General features: G+C 41.6%; 1 protein-coding gene and 1 long non-coding RNA gene across 2 annotated transcripts; one reads left to right on the top strand and one right to left on the bottom strand.

The window, feature by feature from the left end:
- Positions 1–1,198: 1,198 nt before the first annotated feature.
- LOC138978537 (uncharacterized) lies at positions 1,199–10,235 on the bottom strand. The gene is made up of 3 exons (XR_011459723.1): positions 10,086–10,235; positions 3,684–3,807; positions 1,199–1,448 (listed from the first exon to the last, which is right to left on the bottom strand). It is a non-coding gene; the product is annotated as an uncharacterized lncRNA (long non-coding RNA).
- Positions 10,236–10,256: 21 nt separating this feature from the next.
- On the top strand, positions 10,257–20,786 carry LOC138978532 (uncharacterized). Its single transcript, XM_070351273.1, has 3 exons — positions 10,257–10,374; positions 15,473–15,594; positions 18,055–20,786. Exons 1-3 carry the CDS (start codon positions 10,368–10,370, stop codon positions 18,859–18,861), a joined length of 936 nt encoding a protein of 311 aa, XP_070207374.1. The 5' UTR covers positions 10,257–10,367; the 3' UTR covers positions 18,862–20,786.
- Positions 20,787–23,624: the final 2,838 nt, after the last annotated feature.

Here is a 23,624-nt window from a genome sequence, read left to right on the forward strand (position 1 = left end):
GTCACAACAAGCCATGCAACATTGTATCAACATGACACCTGTCACAACAAGCCACGCAACATTGTATCAACATGACACCTGTCACAACAAGCCACGCAACATTGTATCAACATGACACCTGTCACAACAAGCCATGTAACATTGTATCAACATGACACCTGTCACAACAAGCCATGTAACATTGTACAGACCTGTTTACCCCTAAAACATTGCATGTGTATTTTCTGGGAGCAAAATGAGGCAAATGTGTAGTTTTGTAATTGAATGTGTAGAATTTCTCGTCGACCTATCACAACAACAAGAACAATGATTGCTACTTTTTACCACATGTATTGATTGACTGACGGAAAAATGGGAATTGCAGACAGTGCAATGAGCATGATGTTTTCCTTTCCGCGAAGACAAGGCATGGGTAGTCCTGATGATATTTTGGCAGAAAGACTTGGTTCGGCGCATTGCTCGTCTTTTTCTTTTTGGTCGGTGGCCTTTCGGAGTCATTTTCTGCACAGTTCTCATCTTCACTTTCGTGTGCTCTGCGTTCAGCCATTGTGTCGAAACGCCCGCATGGTTTGGCAGTAACGCTTTCAGTTGTGCCCGGCATTTGCTTGGAGAAGCCTATTCGGCATTAACAAGCTGCAACGCAACGCCCGTGGGCGCTTTACGCGCTGCACGCAGCAAACGACTGCTGGCCGAAAACATGGATTGGAAAATGGATCGGTCAAGGGAGATGAAGAAAATTACGGATTGTGATATGCGTAGCCGAAACAATACCGTTTGCGTGCAGGGACGGGGCGGTGTGAGAGCACAACGGGACAAGGAACAGGTGTAAAGACGAAAAAGAAATTTTTTTTTATTTTTATTTTTTTAATTTTTTTTTTTTAAATACCGTTTGCGTAGAAAACGACAGACTTGCGTAGTTGCGTAGTATATTATTCAAATTCGTAGTTTACTACGCTCAATGTGTAGTGTAAACAGGTCTGCATTGTATCAACATGACACCTGTCACAACAAGCCATGTAACATTGTATCAACATGACACCTGTCACAACAAGCCATGTAACATTGTATCAACATGACACCTGTCACAACAAGCCATGTAACATTGTATCAACATGACACCTGTCACAACAAGCCATACTCTCACTCTTTCTTGTACAGACCATGGATTCTTTATAAAGAATTGTTTTCCACTCTTTATTTTATTCCACGGTCAAACCAATTAGCAATCGGTACATCTGACCGAGCACCCATATCTTTATCGGTATATATGCAAATCTTAATCGGTAAAATACCAGAAATTACGGGTAAATGCGATCCCTGGGGGAAGAAAAATGTGTTATCTCACCAGTCCTTTGTAGGGTTTTGCAACCATCTGACTGCTTCTTGACTCCCAGCTTGCTGAACTGACTTGTTGATCTTGTCTGCTTCCCACTTCATGTCAACAGACTCTGAAAAAAACCCAGAGTGAAGTGACCATCAACTTCATGATCAAGATCAAGATAAACTATTCTTAACATAACACATGTATGTGGCAGAAACGAGAACAAAGTTTAAAAAAAAAGAAAAAAGAATGCACTAAAGAATTAATGTACAACATGTATACAAATAAGAGGAAACAGGACAACGATTGGCGTGAGAAGAAGAAAGGAACAATTAATCAAGAGAGAGAGAGGGAGGGGGGAGAGAGAGAGAGAGAGAGAGAGAGAGAGAGAGAGAGAGAGAGAGAGAGAGAGAGAGAGAGAGAGAGAGAGAGAGAGAGAAAGAGAGAGAGAGAGAGAGAGGCGGTACAACTGGGGCATATCAACTCCAACTAGAACTAACATGAGACAGACAGACGTGCACCAACTGACAGTGACACTATACCGTGGTCTAAAGTAACACTGGCTAGCTAATCTAGACACAGCCATCGTTGAACGCTGAAGAAGAACTGGCTAGCTGTTGACTTCAAAATCCTTGATAAACAAACCTCTGCTTTCTGTTGGGGTTGTCAATAGCCAACTTGCAAAATACCCTGTTTGGGTAGCTTTCCGGTGCGAGAGATATGCAAGATTCACTTCCCTGCAGGCATATTTTTGCTCAAGAGTTACCGTTCCTTCCATAGATCAGTGCGCTATCATGGCGACTGAATGGCAGAATAAGTTTTCATGCGTTACAATTACCAAAGTTGCAGAATTACCTATAAAAAAAAAGAAGATTGTATGCACACAGCGCCGGTACAGGATTTTGTTCCGTGGGTTCACCGTCAAAAAAAAGTCTTGCATTTTTCTCACTGATTTTGATGAGCACTGTGAATTGCATCATTGTTATGTAACACATGGTAACTGTCACAGTGGATTTGCCCAGAAGGTAGTCGATTACATAATCAGTGAGACAATATCAATAAACAGTCATCAAGAGTTAAAAAACCCAGTTAAATTGAATTGATAAAATTGAGCACAGGAAGCTGAAAAACCTTTACATTGTATTGATAAAATTTTCAAGAGCACAGGAAGTTAAGAATTCAGATGTTGAATATTAGAAAGTAGAAGCCCGAATGTGTTGTTGACTTTCATTTTTGCTCATATTGAGAATTGTAATGCGAAGGTTCAGCAAAGCGGTCTTTATTATATTGTCATACAGGGTGACGACCCCCCCCTCCTCCTCCCCCCCCCCATAAAAAAAAATGCTAATGACTTCTACATTGGTTAACCGAACCACTTCATATTTTCGGGACATAAACTTTTGCCAATGCATGACCGTTCCACAAAGTGACAGTTTCATATTTCAAAAGGTCTGACTTTTGTGCAAATTTAAAATAAGTTGCCAAATTCAGGGATCGACTCAACAGTACGAGGTTTAAAATTGAGCAGAAGCTAAACAAACCCAATTTAAGCTCTCCAGATTGTTATCTTTGGAGTAATTTGAATGACATATTATACCATAATCAACATTCGATAATCAGTGACTTGAATACAGCAATTAATCACAGGATCAGGGTATTTCCAATGGATGATTTTGTTTTTGTCATTGATGAATTTTGCGCAACATTGCGCAAATGTAACTTTACAATGAAGGGATTAATTTTTCCAGTCATTTGAGTTTAGCAAATATTTTCATACTTGTTGTGGATGAACTTCAGTTCGTCCACGACCATTCTACAAAGTTTCGAGTCGTAGGTAAAATGGTCCGACATTTACTGTTTCTCCAAAACGTGTTCCAAATTACACCTCCAAACTTCTCATTTGCACGAAAGCTTTCCTGTCTAGGGATTGCCCTTAACCTAGCTATAACTTTTTTCTTCAGGTCACTGATGATCTACAGGGTGGAGGGAGTGTTTGTGTATACTCAGACATTCAGATAATCCAAAAGGTAAAAGTCTAGAAGGTTTAAATTAGGTAAGAATTGCTACCGTTCAATGTAAAATTCTGTTCTGTTGAGTCGATTGCCGAATTTGGCAACTTGTCTTAATTAGCACAAAAGTCAGAACATTTAAAGTAAAAAAATTGCCACTTTGTGGAAGGGTCATGCATAGGATAGAGTTTATGTCATCCAAATTCACAGTGATTCAGTCAACAGATGTAGAAGTTATTAGCATTTTTGAGGGTTGCATTTTTGGGGGGTCACTGTACCACTACCAGGGCAAGTCTACACAACCAACACCCTCCCAGTTACAGCCAAAAAAAGACAATAAATGTTTAACTCACAGGTTCAAAGGGCTGCACCATGTCATCCTGGATCACATACTTTTCCCCGAACTCTTTCTTCTTCAGGTACAGTAAAGTCGTGGGGAGGACAAGGGCGCACGCATAGTGGAATGGCCATTTTGTCCTGAGAAAACCAGAAAACTCAATGAAATAATGTACGCATGGTCGTATGCTGTCATGGGATCACGCAGTGTTATGCCCATTATGTCATGAAAACCCCCAGAAAAACTGAATGTAATATTGCAATCCATTTTGCAGGTGGTCAATCTCTTTCCAGATTTGTTCTTGGTCATTGCTGACACCAAATGGGTGAATCTCCATTTGGACTCACCAAGTGAATGGACGTAAAGCTTAATGTTACTACCACTAATGCATTGATCTTTATCACTATTGACTGAAAGGTCCACAACATCTTCTTCGTTCATAGGCTTAGACTCCCACGTTCACTCATGTTTTAGCAACACGAGTGGATTTTTATGTGTATGACCGTTTTCACCCAGCCGTACTGGCGGCATATGCCGATTTCGGGGGCAGGCATGCTGGGTATTTTCGTGTTTCTTTAACCCACTGTACTCTGACATGGTTTACAGGATCTTTTCTGTGCGCACTTGGTCTAATGCTTGCGTATAAACACGAAGGGGGTTAAGTCACTAGCAGGTCTGCATACAAGTTGACCTGGGAGATCAGAAAAATCCCCACTCTTAACTCACCGGGCGGCAGCGGCCAGGATTCGAACTCACGACCTCCCGATTAGGAGGCCGACGTCTTACCACCATGCGACTGCGCTTGTCTGGTTTGTTTGTTTGCTTAACGCCCAGCTGACCACGAAGGGCCATATCAGGGCGGTGCTGCTTTGACATTTAACGTGCGCCACACACAAGACAGAAGTCACAACACAGGCTTTTCTCACCCAGTCACATTATTCTGACACCGGACCAACCAGTCCCAGCACTAACCCCATAATGCCAGACGCCAATTTTAAAGTCTTAGGTATGACCCGGCCGGGGTTCGAACCCACGACCTCCCGATCACGGGGCGGACGCCTTACCACTAGGCCAACCGTGCCGGTCGCTTGTCTGGTCCACAATATCAAATGCTACTGAAGTTTTGAGAAGTTGATGTCAGTTGTCACATTGAGCACTTCAGCAGCTGCTATTCTGCTTGAATGAAACAGAGAGCACCGTCTCGGTCATAGGCCACTAGGCAGGGGAAATGAAACAAGTCACCTAAGCTGAAATCACTACATTTAGTGAAGCTGTCAAACTCGCAAAATGAAAGTAAACGCACTGCATTATCTTTAACCAAGACCGCATAGCATCGTCAGTCCCCTTTCTTTCTTTATTTGGTGTTTAACGTCGTTTTCAACCACGAAGGTTATATCGCGACGGGGAAAGGGGGGAGATGGGATAGAGCCACTTGTAAATTGTTTCTTGTTCACAAAAGCACTAATCAAAAATTTGCTCCAGGGGCTTGCAACGTAGTACAATATATTACCTTACTGGGAGAATGCAAGTTTCCAGTACAAAGGACTTAACATTTCTTACATACTGCTTGACTAAAATCTGTGCAAAAATTGACTATATTCTATACAAGAAACACTTAACAAGGGTAAAAGGAGAAACAGAATCCGTTAGTCGCCTCTTACGACATGCTGGGGAGCATCGGGTAAATTCTTCCCCCTAACCCGCGGGGGGTGTCAGTCCCCTGCTTGGGGAAAAGGCAGCAAAATTGACGAGTATAGTGCAGTACGCCAGTAGTGGTTGCGCTACACCAGATAGCACGCTTTTCTGTACCTCTATTCTTTATCACTTTCTGGGCTTGTTTTTAATCCTGGTTTGTTTGGTGTTACCATAGGATAAGGGGGGGGGGGGGGGGGGTTGGGTGGGGTATCTCTGCAGAGTCCCTGGACATCTTCAACAAGCCCAGGATCTCCACCCTAATCCCCCCCCCCCAACCCCTTCTACATCCTCCCTCTCCTTCCCATTCACTTCAAAGTAGGGCTTATCCAACTTGACTAGAAGTCTGAAATTAAGTGTGGTGGCCCCCCCACCCTACTCCATCTTTCCACCTTCCTTACTCTCTCTTCCCATCAGCCATGTAATATCCATTAGGCATTTTTCTTTCTTACTATCCTGATTTTAAGTTCAGACTCTCTTCTTTCCTTACTCTCATATATGTATACATATATCCCTCCTACATCCACTTCCCACCCCTATGTCTTCTCTTCTTCCCTAGGCCAAGTGTCACAGTGGGGGTCGCACAACCTGAAACATTTGCAGGTCCACGCTTGGCTCTCTACGTATCTACTTTCTTTTATTTTGTGAGCACTTGGGGGAGGGGGGGGGGGGGGGGGGGGAGTGGGACAGAGTCCTCATAATCATATTTACCCATTGGACTTAGCATCGAGAACAGACTTACTCTGACCGAAAGCAAACAAGGAACAGTCATACTAATCGGCAGAATTTTCAACCTGTTGGAACTTTTTGAAGGAGCTGATAAACTTATGAAAGAAGGACAAGAAGATAGGCAATAATCATAGGGAAAGAATATCCCCAATATCGGGGCCTATGGGAGTGTCCAAGCCACCGACCAGCATTGATCCCCACTCGGGCATATCGCCAGTTGATACTGACAGTGAACGGAATGACCCGTTAGTAGAGATCGATTTGTTCTGCTGATGCGGCTTAAACTTATCCTATAATCATGACTATTAACTGTATTACTATTAGTGATTATGCTGATTTTAGTTCGTATTTTTGCCGCCCTCCGTTTCTCTGCCTTTTTGTGCATTTCACATTTTTTGCATCTCTCTCTTTTCATTAATTTTTTTTATACATTTTTTTTTTATATTTTGAAGATAATTGTATGAGTTTCAGACAATTAGGGCGTTTATACACATGTGATTGTGATATTATGGGGAGATTTTCAAATCAACGCTCATTGCTTACACCGACTTTCGTAGCTTAGCAAAAATACGGGCCTGGAAAGGTCTGCCTGATAGGTATACTGTGAGAGGGTGGTGCAAGCACCATCAGTAAATTCTTTCAAAGGCTGACTTGATACACCTGAGGGGGGAGATCTAAACTTGGCAAAAAAATTATTTCAACAAATTTCAAACCCAAATTAAACCATTAATCCCCGTGTCATTTTATAGACACTTTATATGCCAGAATTTAGGCCGTTTACTTAACCTTCAGGATCACCATTTGGATTCAATATTTCTTTCACAGGTATCACGTGACCGCCGCTCAAGTAAGGGTACCCTCAAAATCGACCAGACAAAAACGGAAGAGCCGAATGAAAAATCGACAAAAAATCACAATAGGCAAAACTTTGCAACTTTGACATGTATACGAGAAGAAAGTCAAACCAATTATCTACCCTGAACAGATTGTTTTGTTTTGCTACCTTGCGTATTTTGCTACCTTGCGTATTTTGCGTGCTATGCTATTCCTACTGATGCAGGTTTCGATCGCAAGAGCGGTCAAAAACGTGACTTTTTCCATCATTTTTTAGGGGTATCATGACAAAAAAGTCTGCACTTTAGCAATGATTTGGTGGATTGCTTTGACACTTTCAGAATATTTTACCAACATACTAGAGATACTTCGAGCGAAATGATGGATTGTTACAGATGTTTGTTAAAATGTTATGAAGTTTTTAATCTCGTCATAGGATTGTTTCCATGGGTCCAAAAAATGTATGACTTTGCATGTCTTTAGAAAAATGATTGATACACACACTGCTAAAGTTTTATGTGCGTGTAAGCACTGACGCAAATTTGCTGGACCAGTAAACACGCTACATATTTAAGTGATGATTCTGGTGCCACAGCGATGCCCAGCCAAGCGTGACCGTAGCATGTTTTAAGAGGCACGCAGCGATAACAGCTGTAAGCGCGAAACAGCGTGAACGTTCCATTTTTTCCTCATGTGTTTGCATGACTAGCAAATTAACGCCAGCAGCTACACGCAAATGAAACTTAGAATCTGTATCAATCATTTATCTGTAGATATGCAAAGTCATGAATTTTTTGGACACAAGTGAACAATCCTATGACAAGTTTAACAACATTTTCCGAAACATTGCGTCACATCTGGATAAATAACCGTAACGATCCAAACTTTCTAAAAGTATCTCTAGTATGTTGGTAACATATTCTGAAAGTTTCAAAGCAATCCACCAAGTCAATTAGTCATTGCTAAAATGTAGCGTTTTTTGACATGATACCCATACAAATTGAAGTAAAACGTTCCGTTTTTGACCGCTCTTGCGATCGAAACCTGCATCAGTATGAATAGCATAGCAAGCGAAATAAGCAAGGTAGAAAAACAAAACAATCTTTTCAGGGTAGATAATTGGTTTGACTTTCTTCTCGTATGTCAAAGTTGTAAAGTTTTGCCTATTGTGATTTTTTGTCGATTTTTCATTCGGCTCTTCCGTTTTTGTCTGGTCGATTTTGAGGGTACCCTTACTTGAGCGGCGGTCACGTGATCCCTGTAAAAGAAATATTTAATCCAAAAGGTGATCCTTCTCTGGCATATACAGTTTTAATTAAATGACACAGGAATTAATGGTTTAATTTGGGTTTGAAATTTGTTGCAATAATCTTTTGGCCAACTTTATTACGGTGGGGAGGGGGTGGGGCTGGAGAGGGGATGAATCTAGTGGGGAGGGGAGGGGGGGGGGGAACAGACAGGGAATGGGTTTTGACAGGTGGTGCCTATGGGCTCGCACCTTGGAGCCAGGCCTCGACGATGGTTCTGAAGGCCTGGGGGGGGGGGGGGGGGGGGGGGAGTCTGCGCTGACAGCATCTTGGGGGATGTTATTCCAGAGGCGGATCACAGACTGAAAGAACGACGTTCTGTGCGGGACTGTGGGACCTGGAGTCTGATCTGGTGGTGTGCCCCCTGGTGTTGATCTTGGGACCGGTGTCAGTGTGGCTTCCCTTGGGACTGCCTCGACCAGTCCACTCATGATTTTGTACATCATGGTTGCCTTGGTCGCGGTGCGCCGTTGTATGAGGGGGGCCAGCTTGAGCCTGGAGACGAGTTCCGTTGCACTACTGGTGGGTTTGAAGTCGTGCAGGATCCTCCTTGCGGAACGACGCTGCGTCATCTCCAGGCTGTCGGACAGGCCCTTCTGACGTGGGTCCCAGACTGGTGAAGCATACACCAAGACCGATCCCACCAGTCCCTTGTAACAAGTGGCCTGAACAGGATGGGGGCAGCCCCTGAGGTTTCGGTAAACAAAGGCACTGGTTTTGTTTGCCTTAGCTGAGGTTACCTGGATGTGCACAAAGTCGACCCCCCCCCCCCCCCCTAAGTGGCACAGTGGTAAGACGTCGGCCTCCTAATCGGGACAGTGATGGCGCTAGTATTTTTCAAACCGGTACGCAAACTTTTATGATGCAAAAAGTCAAGAAAAAACCTGTACGCTGGTCATTGGAACCAGTAAGAGTCCAACTCGGAGTACTGGTTTTGTTGTTTTACCAGCACAAAAAAACCTGGTAGTTCTAAAAATCAACTGGTAGGTCATACCGGCAGCCAATTTTGTTCCGGTATTTTCTCATTTCAACCGGTAAAATACCGGTTAACGCCAATACTGTCGGGAGGTCGTGAGTTTGAATCCCGGTCGCTGCCGCCTGGTGGGTTAAGAGTGGAGATTTTTTCGATCTCCCAGGTCAACTTATGTGCAGACCTGCTAGTGACTTAACCCCCTTCGTGTGTACACGCAAGCACAAGACCAAGTGCGCACGGAAAAGATCCTGTAATCCATGTCAGAGTTCGGTGGGTTATAGAAACACGAAAATACCTAGCATGCCTCCCCCGAAATCGGCGTATGCTGCCTGAATGGCGGGGTAAAAACGGTCATACACGTACAAATCCACTCGTGCTAAAACCATGAGTGAACGTGGGAGTCTAAGCCCATGAACGACGAAGAAGAAGAAGACCCCCCCCCCCCAGACCCACCACAACCCCCCCCTCCCCTCACTCAATCGCCCATGCTTGCTAATGCTTGAAGTTGAACTTTAGTGCATTGATTAAATTCACTCATGAGTCATAGCTCAGAATTCACTAGTTAGAGCCTCCAATTTTGCAGAACCTGCCCAATGTGAGCTTAACAAGTCATTTTCGAAATCTTTGAAGTTACGGAATGAACAGAATGAACTGTAAATATACTTTAAAATAAAAAACTATCAACTATCAAGCATGGTTTTCGCATCAACAAACAAAAAGCGGCGGCCATCTTTGATGCACATTTTCAAGGACGACGAGTCTTTTTCCTCGATTACTAATGACCAAATTATTTATGTATGCTTAATCACGAAGCACAATTAGTCAATCATTCCACGAAAAATAGAATAATCTAAACTCTAAATGATCGAATGACATTTCTTACCATTCTGATTCGATTCTTTCCAGCGGCACATGGAACAGAGATCTGTAGCAACCACACAGACCGGAAGCTGCTGAAAGGGACTACATGATTGGCTCAAATTCAGTGCCCTGTCTCCACTTCCTTCCTATTTTGTAAAGTACCTTTTGATTGAGACTAGTTTCATCCAACTTTACATCTCTGGACAAATACTGCGACTCTGGAGCAGTGAATCACTGAAACACTTTCTCAGTATACATCCGAAAGAAGAATGTGACAGGCAATTTTGATGAGCTTGTTGCCACAATGCCAGGTGATTGGAAATTTCATGTTTTAAAATTCAACATGCAACTGCTGAACTGGAAATCTGAACAGGGAAGCAACTTTGACAACATCATTTTACCTTCCCTGAAAGCGTAGATATTTATTATAGATGTTTTTCTTGTTTATTGTTTTGGGTAGAAAAAAGCAAGGTACGATACTGATTAAAAAAAATGAAATCTTGCGCCGTTGCACTTGCGTTGCAGCACTGAGTAAGATGTCGAACCAGTTGTAGTCGAGGTCTAGTTTCACTTTTGCTTTCACTTTCAGTTTCACAGTTACAGAGTGGATGTATATGATGTTGTGACAAAAGGTCGTGGCAAAAAGAGTAGAAAAATCAAAAATCTAAAAATATTTTTTGACACAAGTGCATTTTTATGCTGAATGTTTCATATTTTCATTACATAAAATAAAATAGGAAAAGATAGTTTGGTCAGCGGGTTCTGTAGAATAAGCATATTTTGTTAACAATCTGACAGATGTTGGTCGTGATGCTGGACATACCATTTGATTGATTTACCTCCATAAATGAAACTTCTGCAATCCAAATACCTTTTATAAATCAAAAGAAAGTACAACACCAGTGAATTACACGCAAACAATTCCAAAACAAACTTACATTATTTATTTTTTATACATGATGTTATGTCCAACATCACGACCGACATAAACATCACGTTTCCGTTTGATGTGTTTACAAAATAAATGACAAAAGAACACTTCTGTCAGTTAAAATCAAGGATATGTAATTCCTTTTACATAAAAACACACACAAAAGAGCTCACAAACTTCAAATTACCATGATCATGGCACTTTTTGAGTCGGTTGTGATGATTAGGCGATGGACAAACTTGATGCTTGTCATTTCATTTTCAACAAAAGAGAATACAAAAAACAATTTTGGGGGGCTATTACCTAACTACTACAGATCTAGTATTTGCAAAAAAACATAAAGGGGACTGGAAGAGCCTTTGTTACGATGACTGTGCTTAATCTTATGGTCGGTTGTGATGACATAGCGATGGACAAACAAAATTAAACATAACACTTAAAGTTAAAACTAAAAGACAGACAACTCTTTTTCTGTCTTATTTTGCATTCTCTCTCTCTCTCCATATATAATACTAATAATATGCAAAACAAAACCCATAAAGAGGACTGGAAGAGCCTTTGGTTTATGGCTTAGCATGTTATCGTAGCGAACGTTCGCAAGCTCTTTCCTCTGTGCAACTCACGACAGGCCTGGAAAAAGTCATAATTAATTTGTAGCTTAAGTTAAATAATGGGAAAATGCTGTAGAGTGGGAAAGCATCTTAAATGCACCTTCATCAGCGATGATCAGGACTCTGCAGTAATCTGGACTACAACATAAATTGTTTAGGCTACGTTAATTCAATATAAGTTATAAGCCCATAACTATAGCTTATGTAACTCTGTAAGCAAGCACACACACACACATACACATACATACACACACACACACACACACAGAGCCTGCACTGACAGTGACACCCAACATTTTTTTTTTACTTAAAAGTTAAACTGAGTTTTTAGGCCATTACCTACTGGTAGGCCTACTACAACTAGTGTCGTCTGATAATCAATTGACAACTGACCTACTTCTTTACTACTACTTTAAAAGAAGGAAAAACAGCTTACAACAACAAAAATTCAAAAAAATATACCAAAGAAATGTAAGGTCAGTTGGTTATGACAGTGAACATAGCAAGTTTGTCTCCTGGAAAAATCATCACAACCAACATAGCAAAGTGTTTGTCTTCTGGAGAAGTCATCACAGCCGACAGTAAACTATGTGTGGATTGGAAATATTCATGCAGAAATTCATTCCGTTGCTTGTCGTCAATAATTAGCTGCTGTACAAAACATCGAACGAACATTTTCAAATTGTTTGCTTTCTCGAAACAGCCGTGAATTACATTTCGTATGTCGGTCATGTTCGGTTGTGACTTTGGACATACAAAATAATTTGTCCTCTCTCAGCTTTTTACCTATCGCACTCATTCGATGAGCGCGAACAACAAACAGAGAGCAGTGTGTCGTATTTTGATGCGCTCTGTTTCGTTTGAATAACATGCAAATTCGAAATGAGTTCAATGAAAAATTATTTCTAACAGATTGTTTGTCGGTTGTGATGTAGATGTCGGTTGTGACGTCAACTTGTAATTCAGAAAATACGGACAAACGAAGCTCTCTTACTTTCCCTTCTTCGACGCGCCATTTCCAAGAAAAACAAGCCTCGGTTTGAAATCAGTTGGGAGCAATGCTATTAAAACGTACGATCGGAAGTCAACGGAGAGTGTCAGTTGTTGAAAAATTCGTGATTGTTTCGTTGTGATGTCCGGACAAATGATTCGATGCTTAGCAAATTATTCGGCATATCTCTGTCATGTTTGTAAATTTCAAATGCCCAGCGATCTCAACTAATACATTAATTCTTTTTGTGTTCTGGAAACTGCAAAAGTTCGAGCTGGAGCATAGATGATACATACACACGATGTCAAAACATCGTTGTCACTTCGGACAAACATCGTCACAACCAACAACCTGAAGTTAATTTCTCCGTTTCTAATTAAATATTTTTATATAGAAGCAGGTTTGTTTACACACATATTGATTTATTATTCTTATTTCCAGATTTACAATGCAGTTTGGTTTTGTGCATTAAAAAGAGTGTTCTGGGTTGATAACAAAAGTATGAGTTCTTGCTTATTGGTTTCGGCGGGAAATTTTTCCACAGTTTTTCACTTTCATCGTAGATTTAATTCACAAAGCTGTTGTTAAAACACACAATTTTATCGTAGGTATCTCTTCATCCTATTTTCAATCCAACAAACAAACACAGACACATACATGTTTTTGATAATGTTGTTTAATTGCTTACAAACACACATGGGGTCTGGAGCACGACCTTTTGTCACAACATCATATATATATATATATATATAGTCTACTAGAGGAATACCCGGCGAAGCCGAGGTGAATCGCGAGACAGAGACAGACAGCGTGGCGGTTCACCACAATCACCTTTGAAGGCGAAGTCCTCTCAAACGGGATTGAGAATTTTAGAGCTTATTTCTAAGCCCTATATTAACTGTTATGGCTTCTCAAAGGCCAGAACATACAGACAGACAAAAGCCGCCAGACCCCATCACAAACAGAACTCTACAATCCACAGGTGTTGCCTCCACACACACAGACACAGAAGCCGTATATATTTCTATCTATAAATACTAGATGAATACCCGCTTCGCCGGGTAGCCGGCGAAGAAGTAGAGCCGAATACCCGGCTACGCCGGGTACCCGGCTTTGCCGGGTGAGTGGCGCACCGTACGCCGGGTGAGTGGCGCACCGTACGCGATTGACGCCACACGAAGGAAAACTTCTAAAAATAGTAACGGGAATATGGATTGAGCGTTGTGGACAGTGACCTTCTAAAAATAGTAACGGAAATATGAATTGACGCCACATGAAGGAAGGGAACAAAACACTGGAGAAGATAAGAAAGAGTTACTGGGAATGGATCTGTTAAGATGAACAGAAAAACCAAAATCAGTTCAGCGCTGCGCGCTGAGAGCACGTGTTGAAAATTCTCATCGACCAGGTTGTGTCCGGAGTTTACCGGAATATGCCCACCAAATTTGAAGCAGATCCATCGAGAACTTTGGCCGTGCATCGCGAACACACACACACAGACACACACAGACACACACAGACAGACACAGACAGACACAAGCCGTATCTTCTATATATACGACTTGTGTCTGTGTGTGTGTGTGTGTCCGCGATGCACGGCCAAAGTTCTCGATGGATCTCTTTCAAATTTGGTGGCCATATTCAGCTACACCCCGGGTCGATGAGATATTTCAACACGTGCTCACAGCGCAGATGACATAGATGACAGTGGATTTTTTGATAAATAGATTCGACCTTTGCACTTTTACAGTGAGGACAACTTACGGGTACATGCAAGGAAAGCCCACAACTTCTAAGGCGAACAACTCTGCAGAGTCTGCTGTGAAGGGCGACGGTAGTCTCCCTGTCACACTCGACCCCCTTTGAATGAACTTTGTCCCTAAAGTTCCGAACCATGGACCCGCCAAGCTTAGGTCCCTCCCAGGTTGGTGGAAACACCACAATCACCTTTGAAGGCGAAGTCCACTCAAACGGGATTGAGAATAACTGTTATGGCTTCTCAAAGGAAGGTCCGAACATACAGACACACCAAAGCCGCCCGACCACATCACAAACAGAACCCTACAATCCACAGGTGTTGCCCACACACACACACACACACACACACACACACACACACACACACACAGACACACACAGACACACACAGACACAGAGAAGCCGTATATATATATATGTATATCTATATCTATAAATTATTAAATATATAGAGATAGATGACAGTGTATTTTTCGCGTGGCTATAAATTGATTCGACCTTTGCACTTTTACAGTGAGGACAACTTACGGGTGCAGGGAAAGCGTTCTGGACAGTGCAGTGACGTTCTAAAAATAGTAACGTAGTAACAGGAATATGGATTGACGCCACACGAAGGAAGGGAGATAAACGCAAAACACTGGAGAAGATAAGGAAGAGTTACTGGGAATGGATCTAGGAAGATGAACAGAAACACCAAAATCGGTTCAGCGCTGCGCGCTGAGAGCACGTGTTAAAAATTCTCATCGACCAGGTTGTGTCCGGGGTCTACCTGAATATGCCCACCAAATTTGAAGCAGATCCATCGAGAACTTTGGCTTGGCATAGCGAACACACAGACACACACACAGACACACACAAGTCGTATATATATATAGATATAGATTCTATAGGACACATTTTCATTACAAAATCTGTTGGGTTGTTAGTTTGTTACTTTGATAAAGTGAACAAAATTGTTTTCATTTACTCAATAACTGCAATGTTTTTTTACTAAAGTATTTTATTTTTTTTTTTAAATATGTATTTGAAAAATCTTCCTGATACTGTGATACTGATAGTGAGGTATGCTTTGATTCTGATTTGTTTTCTCCAAATGATTTCATTTTTAAAATGTGCAGGGTGTATGCAGCGATTGAATCAAACATTCCCGTGGACCATGACACAGAACAAGCAGGACGCAGAACAAGCAGAACGCAGGTTGCTACATGAGTACAAGAGCAAGCTTTCTGTGGATAACCAGGTTAGACTTGTGCATTTTCTGTTAAATTTTTGTTTCTTCTTCTTCTGCGTTCGTGGGCTGAAACTCCCATGTACACTCATGTTTTTTGCACGAGTGGAATTTTACGTGTATGACCGTTTTTTTACCCCGCCATTTAGGCAGCCATATGCCGTTTTTGGAGGAAGCATGCTGGGTATTTTCGTGTTTCTATAACCCACCGAACTCTGACATGGATTACAGGATCTTTTTCGTGCACACTTGGTCTTGTGCTTGCGTGTACACACGGGGGTGTTCGGACACCGAGGAGAGTCTGCACACAAAGTTGACTGAGAAATAAATCTCTCGCCGAACGTGGGGACGAACTCAAGCTGACAGCGGCCAACTGGATTGGGTGGCCGAGTGGTAACGCACTTGCGCTCGGAAGCGAGAGGTTGCGTGTTCAGGCCTGGGTCAGGCCGCAATTTTCTCCCCCCTTTCCTAACCTAGGTGGTGGGTTCAAGTGCTAGTCTTTCGGATGAGACGAAAAACCGAGGTCCCTTCGTGTACACTACATTGGGGTGTGCACGTTAAAGATCCCACGATTGACAAAAGGGTCTTTCCTGGCAAAATTGTATAGGCATAGATAAAAATGTCCACCAAATACCCGTGTGACTTGGAATAAAGTGTAAAAAAAAATTCCATCTCACACGGCATTAAGTCTCAGGGCTTGAAAACATGAATACACGCATGCAGGAAAGAAAAAAATGGGTAGCGCCGTATACTGTATGGCAGCTCGCTTTCCCCAGGGAGAAAGCAGCCCGAATTTCTGTGAGGTTACCCTCATGGACTATATAAAATCCTATCCTATCCTATCCTATCCTGGATACAAATCCAGCGCGCTACCGACTGAGCTACATCCCCGCCCATCATGTAGCATAACTGTGGAATTCATTTTCAAGCAAACCAATCAAGGAATGCAGAAACATCGACTTTCACTTAGTGATCTATAACAATGGATGATTTTTTTTTTACATTTGATCATGCATATTTCTTGAAATGACAGGAGTTTTTTTAATTTTATTTTTTTAACTAAGTAGTAAGTAATACCTGTTGTACTGTTGCTTTCTGGGTGAGGGATGGCCAAATCGTCAGTGAGTAAAAAAATCTGTGAGGGTAGTAGAAACCGTCTGGCAGCTCTGCTTACTGGCCAGTGAAAATCGAGTCGAGTGCAAAACTGTTGGTTGTGTTATCAGGTTTCGTAAGTCATAAAAACTGCTGATGAGCTACTTGCATGAATAACAACAGCCATTGTGTTTTCAGCGTAGCAATAGGGCCTGATATTTAGACGAGACAAGTATAATGCCGACGAGTCGAAGACGAGTCACATTATACTTGTTCGAGTCTAAATATCGGACCCTATTGCTACGATGAAAACACAATAGCGTTTATATAGCTATTCTGACATTAAATTCTGTGTTAAAATCATGTTTTTGTCAGCAACAAGTATGGTCCATGTCGTTGATTGCAGACGACGGTTCCCTTTCCGCATGAAGCCAAGGAAATAACCGAACATTGAAAAACCCACGGACATGTATTGCGGAGAAAACTCGAGATAACCGGATGTTTAGCATTACGTCAATATGCTAGGAATCGTATGACATCATGACGTATCATGCTTGCCTACGTAGGTTGTATGTTCGATAGTCTGACTTCTGTTGGGAATTTGCGTGGAGAAGACTGCGGTAAATCTGTAGATGATAAGAGAACAAGGATTGTCTCACAAGAAACGACTAAATGTTTCAGACCGTTAACTTCATTTCAACATTGCACTATACAATGGACGTTCTATGTGACAGGAGATTTTGCTGATTTTGTGTTAAACATTGGAGAGATCGTCTGCTAGAATCAGAGATAGGTCGCTTCAGATTGCAGCTTCTGGAAATTTGCAAGGTTTGTTGCCTGTTAAACTTAATTAAACTTAAAGAACTGGATTTTACACGTAATGTATGTCATGTACATTAAGCAACAACAAAAACACACACAAAGCAAATGGCATCGTCTGTCGACTTGTCACATAAACAAACCTGGCGAGGTATGCATGTACTTTATACACGTGGAAGAAACCGGAACCATGCGTCTTTGTTATTGCCAATGTATGCTTTTGGATATTGGCAAAAATGGCTGACTTCTGTAGCATTATGCTTTGATGATCGGAAAAGGGATGTGTGAGACCATCCAATCACAGCCCCCGAATTCCCCCACGTGTCCATCAGAATAGCTATATTGCAAAATAGCAAAAGAGGTCATACCACCGCTAATTTAATTGTGCAAAAAACTGTGACGGTCATAATTTTTGTGATTTGGTATTCCGTGCCAGTTGAATTTTCTGGTGGGCTAGTTACTTGCCTGACTGGGGAGTTATTGGTTTTAGAATAGGCTAGCCCTGTCTGTCGAGATCTGATGAAATATCCTTGTTTACATTGTTATTATTATGCATTTCAGGTGTATCCGGACCCTTACACCTTTGAGGAGGGATGGCTACCTGAAGAGACGGGGCGGTTCCAGTGGCCAGGAGTATACATCTGCGACATAGCGGGCTACCTACGAAAGACTGCAGCCAATGACGTGGACCTGGTCAACCGCCTCATTAACAATTACAAGGAGGGAAAGGCCCACCGCTACTTCACCTGTTCCAGAGTGCGGCAGATTTTTTATCACATTCACAGCATCAGGACTGCTTCACCGATGTGTGTCTTGAAAGCAGACGTTTTCCCGTCCATGAACATTAGCAAGGAGCCGTACAGGGTATGGGTGATGGTGACAATAAAGACCCCCAGTTGTCCAGGTGAGGAAATCAAGACCGCACACTGCAGCTGTCCCGCTGGCCTTATGGGATCTTGCAACCACATTGCTGGACTTCTCTTCCGGGTGGAGTCTGAAGTGAAGACTGGTGCCACAAAATATGTGCCGACTGAGCAACAGTGCAGCTGGGTGGTGCCTGGAGGACCAGTCATCAGGAATCCAGGCATGTGGAAAGATGCATATGTTGTTCGGGACTCGTACAGACAAAAAAGGACACGGCAGGAAAAGATTGAGGCCCAGCGTGCCAAGCAAAATTTCCAGCCATTCTCAGAAGAACACCAGGAGATGTTGCTGGATGAAGAAGCTGTAGCCCAGCAGTTAACATCGTTGCTGCAGGAGGAAGTGCCAAACAGCGTCTTCATTCTGACACGTCTGAGAAAAAAAGCCTGCACAGCCCCCCAAGCAGGACATGCCTCCAAGCCTACCAGACATGGCAGAGAGCTGTAATACTTTAGACGAACTGAAATCCTGTCTAATGGTGCATGCCACTCCTGAAATCGTGAAGGCAGTGGAAGAGGAGACCAGGAAAGATAATCTTTGAAAAGTTGGGCAATGGGAGGGTCGATGGTGATTGGAGATTACATGAAGTCTCGAGTAAGAAGGTTGTATGGCGATTGGAGATTACATGAAGTCTCAATTAAAAACTCCAAATACTTTCAGAGATAAAGACAATTTAGTGAGGCTCTGGGTCGTCAGCGACTCATAAAGCACATTGAATGTTGAATGAATTTTTGACAAAGTTATCAGCAGCTTTTTTATTTTACAGTTAAAGGCACAGTAAGCCTCCTGTAAACCATCACAGATACGGTCAGGCTTTTACACACAGTACAAACACCCTTTCATTTAAACACTCACCGATTGAGAACATCTTTATTCTTAGGTGCCCTCCGTAAAGAGCGAACAATTTTCAAAGAATTTATTTTTGCGTGGTTTATCTTACCCCTGAGCCATCGTGAACCCGTGTGATCCAGTTTCCCTTTTTCACAATGTAGTCGTCAGTTACTGAGTTAGTCATTTGAATGCGACTCGATGTGAGCTTATCTACAATAGGCTTTTTTTATGCACGAAACAAACGGCTGTGGTTCACAAGAACTCTAGCGATGGCTTTTGACTGTTGAGAGGAACGGCGATATGCATAAACCGTCGTCTGCTACGACCCTTGCTTCCGGGCTTTTTTTTTTTCAAACTTTCACCACTTCGAATTGTACTGATCTTGTCTTGATGAAAAAAGAATTCTTTTATGATTAAAGAATGTTTGTGTAACAAGCTGTCAATTTATTATTTAGATTTTAAAAGTTAGGTCTAGCGCAAAAACGCACCACGGTTCAAAAACATTCTGATAATCATCGATCCACGGCTATCGCCAGTTTACATCGATAGAATGCGACCCGAAGGGAATAACTCATTTTTGACCTGAGTTCAGAACGGGTCCAAAAAGTGTTCAAGACAATCTGCAAAATTAATTCTTTAAAAATTGCTCGCTCTTTACGTAGCTAGGGCACCTAGGATGTTTCCGTTTGGTGAGCGTTCAAATGGAAGGGTGTTTGTACTGTGTGTAAAAGCCTGACAGTATCTGTGATGGTTTACGGGAGGCTTACTGTCTGGGCGTGATTTCCGGTATTTAATATTCATAACAGCCGTCCATCACCAAAACGAGGCGCCATTGTTGTAGAGGAGTAAGTCCACGAAAATAAATTCTTTGAAAATTTCTCACGCTCGACAGAAAGCAGCCAGGATGTTCCCGTTCGGTGAGCGTTCAAATGGAAGTATGCTTGTACTGTATGTAGACGCTCGGGGAGCTCTGTGATGGTGTACAGGAGGCTTACTGTGCCTTTAATCCGGCCGTCTCACTGTTTCTCATACGTACAAGCCTGGCCAGAACTGAGACAGTGACGGAGTGAGTAAAAACTAAAACAGTTGACATATGAAGGAGTGTGCTTTTGAGATGTAAATAATTGAGCAGATTTGAACTCGTTTTGTGTATACTATGATAAATTATTGTTACGAGATGTACATTATGTGATTTCCTGTTTTGCATGCTCAACTACAAGATGAAATCGACGTGATTTACTGCTTTCGGTGTGAATGACAATTAGCAAAAATTTAAATATTCTGAATAATCTGGAAGTGTTGTGGGTTGTCTGGGGTTTGTGATTTAAATACTGTACTGTGCAACTCAAGATGTAAATCATATTAATTCTGCAGCTGCTGATAAGAATATCTGTAAGCACCAAGTGTTACACATGATTCAAGACCAACAGTAACAATTTGAGTTTTAGACCAAAAATCACATTTGTCTTGTGCTTGTGTACAACTGTGAACATACATGTTTTATTTTTCTCGAAGAAAAGAAATTGGTGCTTGAAAACTTATTTGGTTTTTCTGTGTTGTGGTTATCAAATCAATTTTTTTTTAAATTTCTCTCATTTTGATGTGTGATGTGAGTGTTTGCGTGTGTGGTTTCATTGAATTTGAAATTACACAAACAACACAACTTGTGTATGGCTTACTCAGTAACTTTCTTTCTTTCTTTATTTGGTGTTTAACGTAGTTTTCAACCACGAAGGTTATATCGCGACGGGGAAAGGGGGGAGATGGGATAGAGCCACTTGTCAGTTGTTTCTTGTTCACAAAAGCACTAATCAAAAATTTGCTCCAGGGGCTTGCAACGTAGTACAATATTATATTACCTTACTGGGAGAATGCAAGTTTCCAGTACAAAGGACTTAACATTTCTTACATACTGCTTGACTAAAATCTTTACAAAAATTTACTATATTCTATACAAGAAACACTTAACAAGGGTAAAAGGAGAAACAGAATCAGTTAATCAACTCAGTAACACTGACAGATTCACTTACGTACAGTTTCATTAAAATGATTACATAAACAACACACCCTGAGATCTGTCACATTACTTTACTTGAAAAAGAAAGGTTGCATGACAGGATATATACATGTATATGTATACATAAAACTGTGCATGCAAAACAAGAAAACAATGAATTTTGAGTAACAGCAACTGTTACGATTAATATGACTTAGTATTACCTGCACATCAAATCATCATTATGAGCAGTTGAAGTTACCTGTCAACTATCCCAAATACAACAACAAAAGACTAACATAAAATAAAGTATGTTGGTGTTCTCCCGCATTATTAAATATTTACACTTTCACAAAATATATCGATCGCTACTTTGATATATATCTGTTTCAAGCCTTCTGAGTTCAAATATGATAAGGTTCCTCGCATGGAGATCCACACTGTCAAGCCCTCCACTCTTCACATGTCATGGTCATTGGCAATAGTCATATATTCTAAAACGAGCATACACAATGTTCACAGCTTGCAGAGAGCATGTTTCAGAGCTTGACAGTTGTTCACTTTACTGCAGTAAGTTGACACTGGTCCCTTCAAATTGCTCAGGGCAGCACACACAATGATGGCTTGGTCCATGTGGGCAGTGCTAGTCAGTGCAAGTTCATACTTATTAATGACCTGCTCAACCAAAATGCGCAGGTTAGCAATTTTCTTGGTCTTCTTGACTGCGGCCAAAGGCATCTGTGATTGCCCTCGCCGCCCCGGTGGAATTTCCACTGACACCCCGTGTGCTGCACAATCTTCTGCCAGACTAAATCCTTTGTCAGCCATTATTGTTGCGCCTCGAGGCAATAGTTTCAAGAACTCGCATTTTCTCACAAGGATATAGTGTCTGATGTGCGACCTTCAAATGCAGGCGAAACATAGCATATGTAGCTGTTATGACAAACCGCAACCAGAAACTTCAACGTATTGTGGTGCTTGTAGTCGCTCCACGTCAACGTTTGCAGCTCCATGTCTTGGGGCGTTTCAATAAAAATTTCTGTACAGTCTATTATTGCCATCAAATTTGTCAGGGGCTGGCTGCGGTATCTCAGAGGTTTTGTGGCAAGAACCGTTTCAAGGTCTGGCATCCTCACCAGTGACTTTAACTGCAGCTAAACCTTTCATCCATGAAGTAAAAATCTTTCCTGCAAGGCTGGAGATTTGGAATCGGTCAGCCAGATCTCGAAGATCCAACCCCAAACGAAGCCTCATCAGTACAAGCACGAGTTCATCTATACTTCTGAGAAACCTGGAAGGTCCAAATCTTGCTGGAGTCTTTGTGAAATTCCTCTTCCGTGCAGAGCCTTTTAAAATAACTTGCCAACGCCTCACCACAAAACGTTGTTCAACATAATCATGGAGAATCTGTACCCCTGCCTTGCTTTCAATTCCTGTGTAATAATTCACGTTTCTGGCTGTCAAAAATCCATCAAAAATGTTCGGGGGCACTTTTGTCTTCTTTTTACATTTAGTCAAGTTTTGACTAAATGTTTTAACGTAGCCGGGGGAATCGAGACGAGGGTTGTGGCGTATGTGTGTCTGTCTGTCTGTGTGTGTGTGTAGAGCGATTCAGACCAAACTACTGGACCGATCTTTATGAAATTTGACATGAGAGTTCCTGGGAATGATATCCCCGGACGTTTTTTTCTTGTTTTCGATAAATACCTTTGATGACGTCATATCCGGCTTTTTGTAAAAGTTGAGGCGGCACTGTCACACCCTCATTTTTCAATCAAATTGATTGAAATTTTGGCCAAGCAATCTTCGACGAAGGCCGGACTTCGGTATTGCATTTCAGCTTGGTGGCTTAAAAATTAATTAATGACTTTGGTCATTAAAAATCTGAAAATTGTAAAAAAAATTAAAAAATTATCAAACGATCCAAATCTACGTTCATCTTATTCTTCATCATTCCCTGATTCCAAAAACATATAAATATGTTATATTTGGATTAAAAACAAGTTCTGAAAATTAAAAATATAAAAATTATGATCATTTTTTTTTTTTTTTTTGAACGCGGGGACGAACTCACGCTGACAAATCCAGCGCGCTACCGACTGAGCTACATCCCCGCCCACCAATGCCTGAAGTTAAACGTTACCTTTTCATTCAGGTGCATGATCGGGCGAGGTTGAGTTTGATCGATGAGAAGAATGTTGAATTATGTAAACCGTAAATATATACTGGTAAATTACTGCCGTGCTAATAGCCCGTCGAGTTCACAAAAGTCTTCATCTCTTTCGTGCAGTTTTAACATAAACATAAGGAATTGTTTTACTATACTTCGTCGGTATTAATACCGTAATCAACTCACAGAAAAACTGACAATCAAACGAACAAA

This window comes from Littorina saxatilis, linkage group LG1 (genome assembly GCF_037325665.1).
Source record: "Littorina saxatilis isolate snail1 linkage group LG1, US_GU_Lsax_2.0, whole genome shotgun sequence".
Taxonomy (NCBI): domain Eukaryota; kingdom Metazoa; phylum Mollusca; class Gastropoda; order Littorinimorpha; family Littorinidae; genus Littorina; species Littorina saxatilis.

Coding starts and splice junctions, on each gene's coding strand:
- LOC138978532 (XM_070351273.1), top strand. Junction 15,595..18,054: donor AGCTTTCTGTGGATAACCAG/GTTAGACTTGTG, acceptor TATGCATTTCAG/GTGTATCCGGACCCTTACAC.